The sequence below is a fragment of the Physeter macrocephalus genome, chromosome 21 (assembly GCF_002837175.3).
Source record: "Physeter macrocephalus isolate SW-GA chromosome 21, ASM283717v5, whole genome shotgun sequence".
Classification (NCBI taxonomy): Eukaryota; Metazoa; Chordata; class Mammalia; order Artiodactyla; family Physeteridae; genus Physeter; species Physeter macrocephalus.
In genome coordinates, this window is record NC_041234.1 from 78539358 (window position 1) to 78555025 (window position 15668).

Below are 15668 nucleotides of genomic sequence, written 5' to 3' on the forward strand. Positions count from 1 at the left end.
GTGAGGTCTTGGCCGCAGGGCTTCCCTCGGATCCTGGGGAGGCGAACGGCGTGGCCGCTCCCCGGTGGGCTTTCTGGGCGCCCGCGCCCCGCCGTCGACGGTGCCTGTGCCAGGAGAGGGCTGTGGGGGAGGCTGCTGCGGGCGAAATGGCGGAGGGGAGCCGGGGTGGGGGCGTCGGGGAGGCCGCCGGGGGTGGCGGTCGGAGCCGGGTGCCGAGCGAGCGGGCGCGGGGGGCCGCCCTCCCGGGCCCTGATTCTGGAAAGGGGTCTGTCGGACCCCGCGTGCCGGGTGCTGTCCCTTCCCACAGGCGCCTCTTTGATGCCAGAGTGTCCTGTGTGCGCGGTAGGTCTGGCGATTTCAGGCCACGGGGTGCATCTGTAGAGGAGAGGCTTGAGAAAAACTAGCGAGGGGAAAACGGCCTGTATATCTGAAGTTGTGTGGGGATGGGGGGTGATGGTGGGCAGCAGCCATTGACTGGACAGAGGGCTGTGGGGGAGGCTGCTGCGGGCGAAATGGCGGAGGGGAGCCGTGGTGGGGGCGTCGGGGATGCCTCCGCGGGTGGCGGTCGGAGCCGGGTGCCGAGCGGGCGGGCGCGGGGGGCCGCCCTCCCGGGCCCTGATTCTGGAAAGGGGTCTGTCGGACCCCGCGTGCCGGGTGCTGTCCCTTCCCACAGGCGCCTCTTTGATGCCAGAGTGTCCTGTGTGCGCGGTAGGTCTGGCGATTTCAGGCCACGGGGTGCATCTGTAGAGGAGAGGCTTGAGAAAAACTAGCGAGGGGAAAACGGCCTGTATATCTGAAGTTGTGTGGGGATGGGGGGTGATGGTGGGCAGCAGCCATTGACTGGACACCCGAATCGGGATGGGGTGACTGCGACCAGAGCAGGTCAGGCATCCAGGAATACCTCCTAAAATTCTCCTGTCTACCCGGTTTCTCCACACTTCCTGGCCTTCCTCCCTCACCTCCATCCAAGATGAGGGGTGGAAAAGATGGACTGGTAGGTGCGGTTGGGACAGAAGTTGTAAATACAAGTACCACTGCACAACCTGCTTTCTAGAATATGCGAGTGCCCTTCCCCCAATCTATGTTGTATAGCACAAGGGATGTGAACACCAAGTAGTGAATCTTCAGAATTGGAGAAGAGAGTAAGAGGAAGAGTGTGATGTGAAGATGAGTTATCCAGAAGCCTGATCCATAGGGCTTAAATTAAAAGAAAATATTCTAAGCAACGGGACCGTAAATGTTAAAAGATAGATAACTTGGGTACTCCTATGTTTGTTGTTTGTCTGTCCTCCAAGCACTCAGCTGCTACCATTATTTCTTGACCATCTTACCTTTTGATCTGTTTTTCCATAGGCCTGCTTTAAGGCTGGTCACTTCTCGAAAGAAAGAAAGGAGGAGGAGTCTGGTTCAAATCTCTGGAGGTTTGTGCAAAGAGGGGCGATGCAGGAGACAGCTACACAGCATTATCATGGCAGGTTCTTTGATCCAAGTGGTTTCAGGGCCTCCTCCACCTCTCCTACTCTCTGTCAAATTTGCACATTGCCGCAGAACACCTTGCCCATTTCCTGCAGGAGATATTAGGAGTAGTGGGGTAAGTGTGGATTGAGTCGTGAATGGGAGGAAATGACCTAAGTGTAGGAACCAGGACACAGAAAACATTAGACATATTAGACCCTTAAACAGAAAGAGAGATGTTTGTATCAGGGGTCAGGGTTCTTGCTTGTGTATCTAGCAGTCAGGCTCCATTCTCTGCTATATGTTTACTTGTGCCCAGGATATGCAGGCTGCTGTAGAGTTTGACGCCACTGGAATCAAGGAAAGGAGCAAGAAATTGTGCCACATCAGTGCAGGTTGGTATGGGAATGGGTACAACTTTTGGGTGGGGTAGAGGAGACCAACATAGGTCCAAGAGTGATTAGGGTCTGTCCTGGGGGCTCCTCAGCCTCTCCCATTGCCCAGATACTTTCCCACCATCTTCATACCTGTTTAATAACAGGCAAAGTAATATGGCAGCTTTGGGGATAAAAATTGTAGAAAAAATGAAGGTGATAGAGAGACTTCTAATAGCCTAACTCTCCCATCAAGCATTCGAGGTCCAGGCTCTCTATGTGAGTCTTCATGGAGTGACACAGTTGGAATAGACTTAAAGCCCCACATCATTCTCGCTTCCTAGATTGACTTCCAGTGGCAGCTCTGGTGGTGTCGGAATTGCTGCTGACCACCACCCTCAACAGGTCTACACCCACCCAAGAATCATCCATCCTCTTCCAGCTTGGTTGTGCTTTTTCTTCACTCTGACTGTAGTATTGGCTGAGGCTGGGATTGGGAAGGAGGCTGATTGACTGCTGGACTGGTGATTGACTCTAACTTTTGTTTCCAACTGTATCACCTGAATCATCAAAAGATTAGAGTGTGAAGATACAAAACTGTGACAGATCTGTGGTAGAGGCTGAGACTGGGATAGCAGTATTTAATCAGGTCTCCTCTGTAACTTGTACTATGACTGGGGCTGAGATTGAGCCTGGCATCCAGGCCAAGCCTGAAAAGAAGCCTGGAGAAGAAGTTGGGGGTAGGGCTGAGAGAGAGAATGAAGTCCCAATGGTGGTCAGACCCAAGGTTAGGACCCAGGCCCAGGTAATGCCTGGAGCAAGGCCCAAAACTGAGACCATGGCAGTAGTTGGGACACATCCTAAGAGTGAGCCCAAGGCAATCACTGGAGCAAGGTCCATGGATGAAACCTATTCATGGGCCAAGACTGAGTTTGATGCTGAGGCACTACTGAAGACAGAGGGAGTGTCCCAAACCAATGCTATATCCTGGCCACTGATCAGTACTGAGTCTGGGTCAATTGCTAAAACTAAGATCTGGTCTATGGATAGGGAACTGGTCAGTATGGATGCTGAGTCCTTTCCTTGCACCAAGGTCCAGCCTTTGTTTGAGTCAGAGGAGGAGACCAATATGGGGTCCTGGTGCCATCTCAGGCCTACATCCAAAACAGAAACTTCTCACAATTGTGATTTCAGATGGGTGGATAGATCCTCTCTGAGCTCCTGGTTCTGGAGTAGAGAAGAGGTCAGTACAAGGCTTCATCCTAGAGACAGGGTAAAGGCCAGTACTAGGTCCAGGCACATGGCCAAAGAAGAAGCCATGTCTAGGCCCAAAACCAGTCGGAAGCTTTATGTTGCATCCAGTTCTGGTTCTGAGGATGAATCTATTAAGACATCCTGGTTCTGGGCCAGAGAAAAGACCAGTGTCTGGTCTAGGCCCAGGGAAGAGACCAATAGTAGGTCCTGGTTTAGGTCTAAGAAAGAAGTCTCTGAATCTAATTCTGGGTCTGAATGTGAGGACAATGTAAAATCCTGGTTCTGGGCTGGAGAGGAGGCCAGGTACAAACCCAGAGCCGATGTCAGGGCCAGGCACAGGGCCAAGCAAGAAGCTTCCATTGATTTCATGTCTGGCTCTATGGATATAGTCAAAAAAGAGTCCTGGTTCTGGCCTGGAGAAGAGGCTAATAACTTGTCTAGGCCCAAGTCCAAGAAAGAGGTCAGGGCCAGAGCAATGGCAAAGGAAGAGGCCAAAATCAAGGCCAGAGCCAGGACAAAGCGAGAAGCCAGGTCAGAGGAAGAGTTCCTCACTGGGGCCTGGTTCTGGGCTGCAGAAGAGTCCAGCATAGTGGGTGGGGCCACTGTCAAGTCCTGTTCTCAAGTGGAGGATGAGTCCATTGTTGGCAGTTGGTTCTGGACTGAAGAAGAGGCCAGTATGGGGACTGAGGCCAGTGGTAAATTCAGACCAAAGACTGAGCAGGAGCCTATTGGCAATTCTATGCTTGGAACTGGGGGAAAGAGCAGTGTGGAAACTGAGGCTGATGCCACTTCCAAATCTGTGCCAGCAGATGATACAGAAAAGGCCATTGCCAGTGTCTGCTTCTGGGCTAATGAAGAAATCAACCCAGAGGCTAAAGAAGAGACCATTTTTGGGTCTTGGTTTTGGGTCAGTGATGAGGCCAGTGTGGAAGCTGATATTGGGGCCAGCTGTGGGTCCAGGCCAAGGTCTGAGGAAGAAGAGGTCATTGGTCCCTGGTTCTGGGCTGGAGAAGAAATCAATACAGAGCCTGAGTTTAGAGAAGAGGCCAGGCCAGGAGCTGAAGAAGAGACAATATTTGGGTCCTGGTTTTGGGCTGGAAACCAGGCCCAGATGGATTCTGGGGCTGAAGTCAATTGTGACACTATGCCAGAGACTGAAGAGGAGGAGCCCATTATTGGGTCATGGTTCTGGGCTGGAGTAGAAGCTTGTGGGAGGGCTGAAGTCAGCAACAAGTCTAGCCTGGAAGACAAGGAAAAGGGTATTATATCATCTTGGTTTGGGACCACTGAAGAGATCAGTATGAAGTATGCCACTGGTGCCAAATGTAAATTTATGACAACTGCTGAAGAGATCAATACTGAGTCTGACTTCTGGTCAGGAGAAGATCCCTGTATGTTTGCTGCCAATGGAGGCAGCTGGAAGTCTAGGCCAGAGGAGGAACAGGACACTGTTGATTCATGGTTCTGGTCCAGAAAATATACAAGGCCAGAGACCACTGTAGGGCCCTGGTTATGGGCTGTGAAAGAGGGCAGTATAGATGATAGGACTGAAGAAGCCAAGGCACCAACCAAGGAGGAGACCATGATCACGTCCTGGTTCTGGAAAGGGGATAAAGCCATTATAGGGGCTACAGATAGAGAAGAATTCAGGCCAGATTCTGAAGAGGAAGACATTATTGGTTCTTGGTTCTGGGCTGGGGAGGAAGACAGGCTTGAAACAGAAGCAGAGGCTAGGGAAGAGGACAGGCTGGCAGCTGAAGAGGAACATTTTTTTGGGTCTTGGTTCTGGGCCAGGGAAGAGGCCATTATGAGCAAGGCTAACATTTGCAGCAAATACAGTCCAGAAGCTGAAGAGGAGGAAGTCATTGTTGAGTCCTGGTTCTGGGCTGAAGAAGAAGCCAGTCTGGAGGCAGGGGATAGTTTTGAGTCCAAGCATGGCACTGAAAAGGAGGAAATCATTGTTGGGTCCTGGTTCTGGGCTGAAGAATATAATATAGACGTTGGACCCCAGGCAATAGAAGAGACCACATCAAGGTCTGGAGAGGAAACCACTTTTGGATCCTTGTTCTGGGATGCAAAAGAAATCAATATAGAAGCAGAAACATGCTGTGCATATAAGCCAGAGGATGATGAAGAGATGATTATTGAGTCCTGGTTCTGGTCTGGAGACAAGGCCATTAATGAGACTGAAACTGTGGCCACCTCTGAATCCAGGCCAGAAAATGAGGAAGGGGCAGTTGTTGGGTCCTGGCTTGGAGCTAAAAATGAGGCCAATAACAGGACTGGTAATGGAACCAACTATGAGTCAAGGACAGTAGCTGAGGAGGATGAGGCCATAGTGGGGTCCTGGTTCTGGGCAGGAGAAGAGGCACATTTTGAATCAAATCCTAGCCCTGTGTACAGGGCCATTTGCAGGTCCAGCTGTTCAGTTGAGCTGGAGCCTGATGCTTTACGCAGGCCCCAGAGCTGGGAGGAGGTTACTGTTCAGTTCCAGCCTGGCGCATGGGGTAGGGTTGGCTTCCCATCCCCAAGCCCCTTTAGATTTTCAAAAGAAGCAGCATTTCTGTTCTCTGAAATGTTTGGAGGAAAGCCCAAGCACATGGAACTGAGCCTAGAAGGGGAAGAGCAGGAATCTTCGCTTCAGCCTGATCAGCCTGACCCTGAGTTCCCATTTCAGTATGATCCGTCCTACTGGTCAGTCAGGGAAATTCGAGAACATCTTAAGACGAGGGAGAGTGCAGAGCCTGAGAGTTGGTTCTGCAGCTGCATACAGTGTGAGCTTAAAATTGGTCCTGAAGAGTTTGAAGAACTCCTTCTATTAACGGACAAAATTCAAGATCCTTTTATTCATGAAATATCTAAAATTGCAATGGGTATGAGGAGTGCTTCTCAATTTACTCGTTATTTCACTCGCGATTCAGGTGTTGTCTCACTTATTGAAACCTTGCTCAATTATCCCTCCTCCCGAGTTAAGACAAGGTTTTTGGAAAATATGATTCACATGGCTCCACCTTATCCAAATCTAAACATGACTCAGACATACGTATGTCAAGTGTGTGAGGAAACTCTTGCTTATAGGTTGGATTCCCCTGAGCAGTTATCTGGAATAAAGATGGTTAGACACCTCACTACAACTACTGACTATCGCACACTGGTTGCCAAGTATATATCTGGCTTTCTCTCCTTATAAGCCACGGGCAATACCAAAACAAGATTTCATGTTCTGAAGATGCTACTGAATTTGTCTGAAAATCCTGTCATGACAAAAGAACTACTCAGTGCTGAAGCTGTGTCAGAATTTATGGGCCTTTTTAACAGGAAAGAGACAAATGACAATATTCAGGTTGTTCTAGCAATGCTTGAGAATATTGGTAACAATATTAAAAAAGAGGCGTTGTGGTTCACTGATGATGATTTCAGTCTTGAGCCATTTATCTCTGCATTCCATGAAGTTGAGAAATTTGCTCAGGAACTGCAAGGCAAAACAGATGATCAGAATGACCCTGAGGCAGAACAAAAAAATGAGTATGATTAATCACTTGCCTCTGATTGTCCTTATATTCCTGAGTTATGGTCCTTGAATAATGCTTTAGTTTTCAAAGTTGGTTCTATGTTGTAATGTACACTTTAATGCTGATACTGACTTTGCCAGACTCTGTGTATGAGCTGGATCAATCTTCTGATGCCAAACGAATATTAAAACTGAAAGCACATTTGTTGATACTTGTTTTTGTCTAGATTGTGAATTTACCATTTAAGCTTATAATGAATTGAGCTATCATAAGTAAGCTACCCTTCTGATTGTTGTTCTAGTGTTTTTGATGTATATTTGAATCACGTGTTTTCAATAAAGTTATGTGTTAAAGTTGGCAGAAATCAACCTTCTCCATGAACTTAAAATATAGATGCAAAAATAACATATGATAACACAGAGGTAATTAACGTATGAATAATAATGCTCCTTGAAAAAGCTATTCTCGTATCTTTAAATGAAAATCTTACCATGGGCTGCTACTCAGGGTATGCTTCAGAGAAGAAGGACCCAATTAATTTGGGCTCTGAAATGTAAGGAAGAGGTTGGATGTTGTGAAGAAAAGCTTGGAGTTGGAAAAAGTGTTCCTATGGGAGTGAGGTATCCAGTCTGCCTGGAGTGGCTGGGAGGAGTGTATTAAGGGATATAGAGGATAAGGTAAGTTTTGAAGAGCTGAGAAGTTGCATTTTGCAGTTCAAAGTATGGGTGTTTCTTTGATCCTGCTTAAAGGTTCAAAGAATAAGACCAGAAAGCACACAAATTTAACTGTCAGGAAGACCATTTCTTCATGGTGGTGCCGTGGAAAGTGTTAAGGTAATAGCATACAGCCACTAAAAGTGATGATATATAGGTATTAAAATTGGCTAAGAAAAGCTCTGATACCTTCTGTATTTGGTGAAATAGAAAAGACTGGTATCATACATGGAAGATGATCCCTCCCCCCAAAAATGTGTGAGATGGACTGAATTTATGCAAATGTATATTATTTGATTATGGAAAATCCTGCAACCATGTAAAACATGTCAAAGGAATAAAGAAATGTGAGAGACTACAACTTGAGAAGCACTGGCTTGCTAAATAAAAATGCATAATTTAAAGGGAGTAAGCCGTAAACTTTCCAAAGTTTCTGAGTTTATGGTACACATTTTTCGGATTCACAAAAGTAATAACGTATCCTCAGACAAGAGCGAAAGTCAGGGATAAAGTTGGTTTGGGGTGGGGGTAGTCCAGGCTAAAGGGAAATATACAAAGTTTTATTCACTTTTCGTTTGTCTCAGGGTCCAAAGTGCTTTTTTCCTACCGGATTCTAGGCTGCAAGATTTATGGAAACAGGGCAAAGTGGCAGTTTTGCCTCCATTCACAAACCACAAGTGCTAACAGAGATCGTCCTGGTTGTGGAAATTGGAGATTGAATGTTTGTTTTGGCTATCAATATTTTTCAAGACAGATCCTGTGTGTGTTTTAGTAGGTCGCCCGAGTTTTGCACAGAATACTAAAAGTCAGTTGGTCTCCAAACTCCTCATGGGGTGTTCCTCGCCAGCCCTGTGCTCCTACAGAGCAAGGCCCAGGCTTAGGGCTGGAAGCTTTGGCTCCGAATACAGCCTTCCTTTCAGCTATCTTCACCCCATCGGGAGCTTCAGATTGTTCTAGCAAGCAGCTCAACCCCAGAAGCAGAAGACTGTGCCTTGCGTGCTGCAGGGCTGCGGCAGACTTGCCGAGTGCGCGGTCACGTGGGGCTAACTGTGCGTCACGTGATCGCACTCTCACTTGGACCGGCATAGAGGTGTGTCGCGCTGAAAAGGGACAGGAAAGACTTTCACCTGACGCTTGACAGACGGCCGTGAGAGGAGTGGTAGGACATGATGGTGGGTGCGTGGGTGGGTGTCTCTCCATGCTGCACTAGCCTGAAAGCTAATCCCTCCGGCGCCCAGAATTATGGCCTTTGTTGGCGGAGGACACAATCCCTCAGCCAATCGCGAGCGTCTTAGCCGGGGTCTGTTTTTGCCCAGGAGCTCAAGAGGCAGGAAGTCAGCCTGCGGGAGGCAAACGTGGAGGGAAGCATCGGCCACTGCTAGAGGAGGTGGGCTCGAGGCCGGATATTGGCATCCGTGGGAGGTGGTGGTGGAGACTAGATCTGGGTAGAGGAAGTGTCTCGGAGCCTCGCGCTCCCTCCTGCCTTTTGAAAGTCCCTACCCCACCCCCGTCTCCTCGTCCAGCGGTGCGTGACTCTGTTTCTCTGTGTGGGTGGGAGAGGTGGAAACAGTTGGCTTCAGGGGAGCCCAGAGAGAGGAAACGGTGAAGTTACAATTTGTGAACACCGGTGGCCCTGGGTCAGGAAACGCAGGTGTGAGGATAGGAACTGTGAGCTACACTCCCTTCCTCCCTCTTAATTGGCACTCACTCTTCTGTCTGTCTGTCAGACAGCGGGGATGGCTGGGCTCAATATTGTGGGCAAGTTAGTGGCGGGGGTGGGGTGGGGGTAATGAGACGGCAACAGGACTGACCTTTAAGGTTCCAGCTGCCTGGAGATGCAAGAGAGGAATGAACCTGAATCTGGGCAGCTCTAGGGAAGGGGAGAGACAACACAGTCACAAGGAGGGAACCTAGATGCTTTGGGCCCTTCACATAGGCTTTCTCATTGGGTTATAAGCAAACTTCTCAACCCTCAAGAGGATCCCTGGATCTCAACCCAGGCAGCAGCATCCTGGGGGTCTGCCCTGGATGTGAGATTCTGAAAGAGCTTAGTCCCATTGTGCCCTCAACAGTTCCCATCTAGAGACACAAGGGTCATTGTTCCACCTGCTCCATCTGAGGCTCCCTCCCTTTTCAGTTTTGGGCCTCAGAGGAGGGTCTTTCTGGGAACCACCTACAAACTGCTTTATGATTATTCTCACAAGTTCACCTCTGCTGACCCTTTGCTCTTTTCCTTGTATTTTTTTTTCTGGCCAGTGCTTTAGACTTGGCAATTTGCATCTGTCCTTAGTGGCACTCCCTTATTTGTGCTAATCCATTTTGGTCAGAGCTCAGCTTTAGGAGGTATCCACAAGATACCAAAGTCCTTTTAGGAGAGTATAGTTAGAAAAAAATAAATTTTACTAATCCCATTAACCTCAGTATTTGCACATTTTACAGATTTGAAGCCAATTATTACATAGCAATCTTTTTCATTTCTTTTTTACAGATTCATATTCCTCCATTATGTGTCACTACTATAATTGGTTCAATTACTCTCCTATATATGGGCATTTGTTTTCAGTATTTTGCTGTTGCAAACACTGCTGGAAGAATAACCTTGTGCAATTGTAATTTTTGTATGGTTAGAGGTATATCTTCAGGGTAGAATCCTAGAAGTGGGGATGGTTGATCAAATGATAACTTAATATGTAGTTTTATTAGATACTCTGAAATATCCCTCCAAAGGGGTATTACAGATTTTCATCAGCAGCAATTTATGGGTTGTCTGTTTACCTTCAGCCTTGCCAATAAACTTCTTATTATCCTTTTGATATTTGTAAAATATCTAGTGATGTCATCTCTCTCTTTCCTAATGTTAGTAATTGTGTCTTCTCTTTTGTTTTCCTTTATCATTCTGGCTAGAGGCTTATCAATTTTATTGACCTCAACAAACTAGTGTTTAGTTTTATTGGTTTTCTTTATTGTTTTTCTTGTTTCTATTTCATTGGGTTTTGCTCTTATTTTTTTTCTTCGGTTTACTTTGTGTTTGTTACTATTTTATTTCTAGCTACTTGAAATAGAAGCTGAGGTCATTACTTTTAGACCATTGTTTTTCTAATATAGCCTTTTTAGTACTGTAAAATTCCCTCTAATACTACTTAAGCTGTATCCCACAAATTTTAATATGTTGTGTTTTCATTTTTATTCAATGGAAATTACATACTAATTTCTTTTTTAGTTTCTTCTTTGATCCAAGAGTTATTTAGAAGTAGGCTATGTAGTTCCTAAGTATTTGAGGCTTTTCCAGATATGTTTCAGTTATGTATTTCTACAGTGCTGACCACAGTATCATTGTGGTCAGATAACTTACTTTGTGTGGCCTGAATCCTTTTAATTTATTGAGTCTTCCTTTATGGCTCAGAATATGGTCTATCTTGGTAAATATTCCAATTGCACTTGAAAACAATGTGTATTTTTCTGTTGTCCTGTGAACTGTTCTATAAATGTCAGTTAGGTCTAGTTGGTTCATAAACTTGTTTAGGTCTTCTGTTGTATATCTTTACTTATTTTGTCTGTACTTGTTATTGAGAGAGAGGTGCTGAAATCTGACTGTAATTGTGGGTATGCCTATCTCCTTGACATTCTATCACAGTATTTTTTGTTGTTGTTACTGTCTTTTAATATACTGCTAGATTCAACTTGCCAGTTTTTTCATTATTCTTCATGAGTGATATTGGTCTATGATTTTAATTTTTTATGCTGTAGTTTTCTCACCATAGTTTCAAAGTTATATTAGTCTTATTAAATGAGTTAGGATAGTTTTTGTTCTTTTTCTAGCCTCAGGAAGAGTTTGTATAACATAAAGAATGTCTTTAAAAAGACATTCATTTATGGCAGAACATACATTATATAGCAGTTTACAGGTAACATAAAATAGGCTTTCACAGACATTATCTTCCCCACAGCTTATTCACACAGTTCCTTGCACCTGGAGGGGTCAACTTTCTCACTCACTTGTCCCTTCCTACCAGTCATCTCCAGCCCCCTGTAATGTCTGTCAAAGGCCTATCCATTCTTCAGAGATTTTCTAGAAGGCCATCTACCCCCTTCATAGTGACACTCATGATCTCTTTCATCAGCTCCATGAACTCTCACCTTCAGGTGTCCAATGCTGGTCGAGTGGTCATGCCTTACTCAAGAGTCAAACAAGGACTTCTTCCTTTGGGATGGGGCTGTAGGCTGGATAATTTGTCTTAGAAATGTATAGTGAGCTTAGTAGATACAGTTTTTAATAGGTCTATAACCCTAGTAGCAAATTTTTTAAATCTTGTACTAATAGAATTGGGGAACATGGTATTGCATTGTTGTTTTGATATTATTAATGAGATTAAACCTACTTTCAGATGTTTATTAGCCAGTTTGGTTTTCTTTTTGTGAGCAGAGTATGTGTAGGCTTTTCCCATTTGCCTTTTAGAGGTTCTTGGTTTAGAGGTTCTTAAAGGTTCAAGAACTCCTTATTGATTTGTATATACACACAAGCCTGTGAATAGTCCAGGGAATTTTGAAAGAAAAATAATATGGAAGTTGGAAAGTATTTGTCTCACAAAGAATTTTTTAAGTTTTGTCAAATCTGTTGGCAAAACAGGGTAGAACTACCGCGGAAAAGTTAAATGGAATACAGATAGAGAGCCCTTATATTGCCACATATATGTGGGCATTTATAGTAGGGTGACAGTTCAGATTCATGGAGAAAAGTGAAAGATTCAGTGTGTCAGGGATCCTCAAGACCATTCACAGGTTCAATGATTCGCTAGCAGGACTTACAAGGTTCAGTATACAGTTGTACTCACAGCTATGATTTATTACAAAAGAATGCAAAACCAAATCAGTGAAGGAAAAACGTGCATGGAGCAAAGTTCAAAAAAAAAAAAAACAGGTGCAAGCTTCCAGGAGCCTTCTCCCAGTAGAGTCCCACAGAATACACATAATTCCTCCAACAACAATTGATGACAACATGTGTGAAATTTTATTTATCAAGGAAGCTTATTAGATACTCAGTGCCCAAGATTTGGGGGAGGTTGGGGTACACTTTGCCTAGCATGTACCGAAATTCCAGACTCCCAGGAGGAAAGAAGTTATTCAGCATAAACCATATTGTTTGCACAAAGAGTTTAGGTACAGTGAGCCAATCTTATCTGTTCTGGGAATGGCGGGAACCTTCTTTAAATCCAGGTTAACAGAATCCAGCCAAAGGCCAACCTTGTAAGCACTTTATAAGGCTAGCAATCTCAAGTCTGCTGTGCTCTTTTCTACACATTTGGTGAGTGGTGTTAGAATAATTAGCTAATCATTTGGGAAAACAAGTAATGTTATATCACAGTACATGTGAACAAATTCCACTAAGATTACATACCTTAAATATATCAAAAGGGGTGGGAGGATGAAGAAAAAGAAACACTCAGTTACCTAGAATGAATTTTGGCTTCTGATATGTAGAGGGTAATGGATTCTTTCCACATAATACCAGAATCATTTATTAAATAATATGCCCTTACTCCAATAATTTCTCATGTCTCTTTTGTAATGTATGGAGTTATCTTCAAATATGTTTCTGAGGTAAATTCTCTCTGGTGTTAGAAACATACAGGTTTGCTTATTGCAGTTTATAACAAACTAACAAACACTGTGGGTTATCTGAAATGTAATATCCATAATTCATACATGATTACTCTCCAATTAATTTTACCATTTTATCTTATCTTTAATATCATATTATATTAATTGAGGTGGAAGGGTACTAATATTCTCATATAACTCCTTTGAAATTCTCTTGGAGTTTCAAAATGGAAAAGTGTGTTGGCCAGGCCAAAGAATATGTCTCTGTGTTGCCATGTCAAATGGCATAATTTCCTTTTATTCTCACGGCTGAATTTTATTTATATATGTAAATAAATGTTATACATATTTATATATATAACATTTTCTTTATCCATTCATCTGTCAGTGCATATTTAGGTAGTTTCCATGTCTTGTCTATTGTGAATAATGCTGCAATGAACATGGTAGAATAGATATCTCTTAGAGATGGTGATTTCATTTCCTTTGAATATATACCCAAAAGTGGGATTACTGGATCATGTGGTAATTTATTTTTAATTTTTTTAAAGCCTCCATGCTGTTTTCCATAGTGGCTGCACTAACCTACATTCCTACTAACAGTATAAGAGTTTGCTTTTCTTTATATTCTCATCAACACGTGTTATCTCTTGTCTTTTTGATAATAGTCATTCTAACAGGTTGAAGTGATACCTCACTGTGATTTTGATTTGCATTTCCCTGATGACTAGTGATGTCATCTTTTCATGGAACTGTTGGCCATTTGTATCTCTTTTGTAGAAAACTGTCTATTCAGGTCCTTTACCCATTTTAAAATCAGGTTATTATTATTATTTTTACTATACAGCTATATGATTTCCTTATATTTTTTAGATATTAAACTGTTTTCAGATACAGGTTTTGCAAATATTTTTCCTCATTCTGTAGGTTGTCTTTTCATTTTGTTGATCATTTCTTTTGCTGTGCAGAAGCTTTTTAGTTTGATGTAGTCCACTTGTTTACTTTTGCTTTTGTTCCTTGTGATTTTGGTGTCATATAAATAATTTATTTTGCCAGGACCAATGTCCAGGAGCCTTTTCCCTACATTTTCTTTTAGGAGTTTTACAGTTTCGGGTGTGACATTTAATCCATTTCAAGTGAATTTTTATGAGTGGTGTAAGGTAGGGGTTCAGTTTCATTCTTTTGCATGTGAATATCCACTTTTCCCAGGACAATGTATTGAAGAGACTATATTTTCCCATTGATTTTTCTTGGCTTTCTTGTCAAATATTAGTTTACTGTATATGTGTGGGTTTATTTCTGGGCTCTTGATTCTGTTCCATTGGTCTACATGTCTGTCTTTATGCCAGTACCATAGTGTTTTGATTCTATAGCTTTGTAATAAAGTTTGCAATTACAAAGTGTAATTCCTTTAGTTTTGTTCTTTTTTTTCAGGACTGCATTGGTTGCTTGTGGTTCCATACGAATTTTAGGATTTTTTTTTGTTTAAAATTCTATAGGAATTTTGATAGGGATTTCATTAAATCTATAGATCACTTTGGGTAGTATGGACAGTTTAACAATATTAATTATTCTGATCAATGAACACAGGATATATTTCCATTTATTCATTTGTTCTTCACTTTCTTTTTATCAAAGTCTTATAGCTTTCAATGTACAGATCTTTCACTTATTTAAATTTATTCCTAAGAATTTTACTGTTATTGATGCTATTGTAATTGCAATTGTTTTCTTTATTTATTTTTCAGATAGTTTGTTTGTGTATAGAAACACAACTGATTTTTCTGTGTTGATTGTGTAACCCGAAACTTTACCGAATTCATTCCAGCAGTATTTTGGTTGAGTCACTAGGCTTTTCTAAATATAAGTTTATTTCATGTGCAAACACAGACAGTTGTACTTATTCCTTTCCAGTTGGGTTGCTTTTTATTCCCTAATTTCTCTGGCTAGGACTTCCAGTACTATATTGAATAGGAGTAGTCAGAGTGGGCACACTTGTCTTGTTCCAGATCTTAAAGGAAATGCTTTCACCAATGACTATAATATTAGTTATGAGCTTCTCATGTATGGCCTTTATTATGTTGAAGTACATCCTTGTATACCCTATTTTTGAGAGTTTATCATGAAAGGATGTTGAATTTTTTCAGACATATTTTTTTACATCTATTAAGATCATATGATTTTTATCCTTCATTCTGTTAATGTAGTGGATCTCATTTATTGATTTGCATATGGTGAAGCACGCTTTCATCTCAGAGATAAATCTCACTTGATCGTGGAATATGATCCTTTCAATGTACTGTTGAATTCAGTTTGCTAGCATTTTGTTCAGAATATTTGCATTTGCATGTATTTTCATCATGGATATTGGCTTGTAATTTTCTTTTCTTTTTTTAATTAAAAAATTTTTGTGGCATAGTTTTATCGTTCTTTATTTTTTTGATATTTTAATTAAAGTCTAGTTGATTTATAATGTCATGTTAGTTTCAGGTGTACAGCACAGTTATTCAGTTATACATATATATTCTTTTTCAACTCATCTAATTTTCTTGTAGTGTCCTTCTTTGGCTTTGGTATGACAGTGATGGTGGCCTCATCAGTTGAGTTTGGGAGTGTTCCCTCTCTTCAATTTTTGAGAAATATTGGCATTAATTCTTCTTTAAATATTTGGTAGAATTCATCACAGAAGCCATCTGGTACTGGGCTTTTATCTTTTGAAAGGTGTTTGATTACTGATTTGATCTCTTTACTCATTATTAGTC

At 42.7% G+C, this 15668-nt stretch overlaps 2 protein-coding genes across 5 annotated transcripts in view; both read left to right on the forward strand.

Annotated features, from left to right (window-relative positions):
* Positions 1–1848, forward strand: part of ARMCX5 (armadillo repeat containing X-linked 5) — a 53204-nt gene extending 51356 nt beyond the window's left edge. For all 4 annotated transcript variants that reach the window (XR_008616365.1, XR_008616368.1, XR_008616370.1 and 1 more), the window contains 2 exons: positions 1354–1421; positions 1775–1848. Coding sequence is in view for 1 of the 4 variants with exons in the window: in XM_055081752.1 (XP_054937727.1) it covers positions 1354–1421; positions 1775–1793 (87 nt within the window). In the remaining 3 variants the exon portion in view is untranslated. The remainder of the gene's footprint in view (positions 1–1353; positions 1422–1774) is intronic.
* Positions 1849–2240: 392 nt separating this feature from the next.
* On the forward strand, positions 2241–6785 carry GPRASP1 (G protein-coupled receptor associated sorting protein 1). The gene is given in 1 exon segment (XM_024117429.2): positions 2241–6785. A coding segment is annotated over 1 exon segment (4119 nt). The 5' UTR covers positions 2241–2499; the 3' UTR covers positions 6619–6785.
* Positions 6786–15668: the final 8883 nt, after the last annotated feature.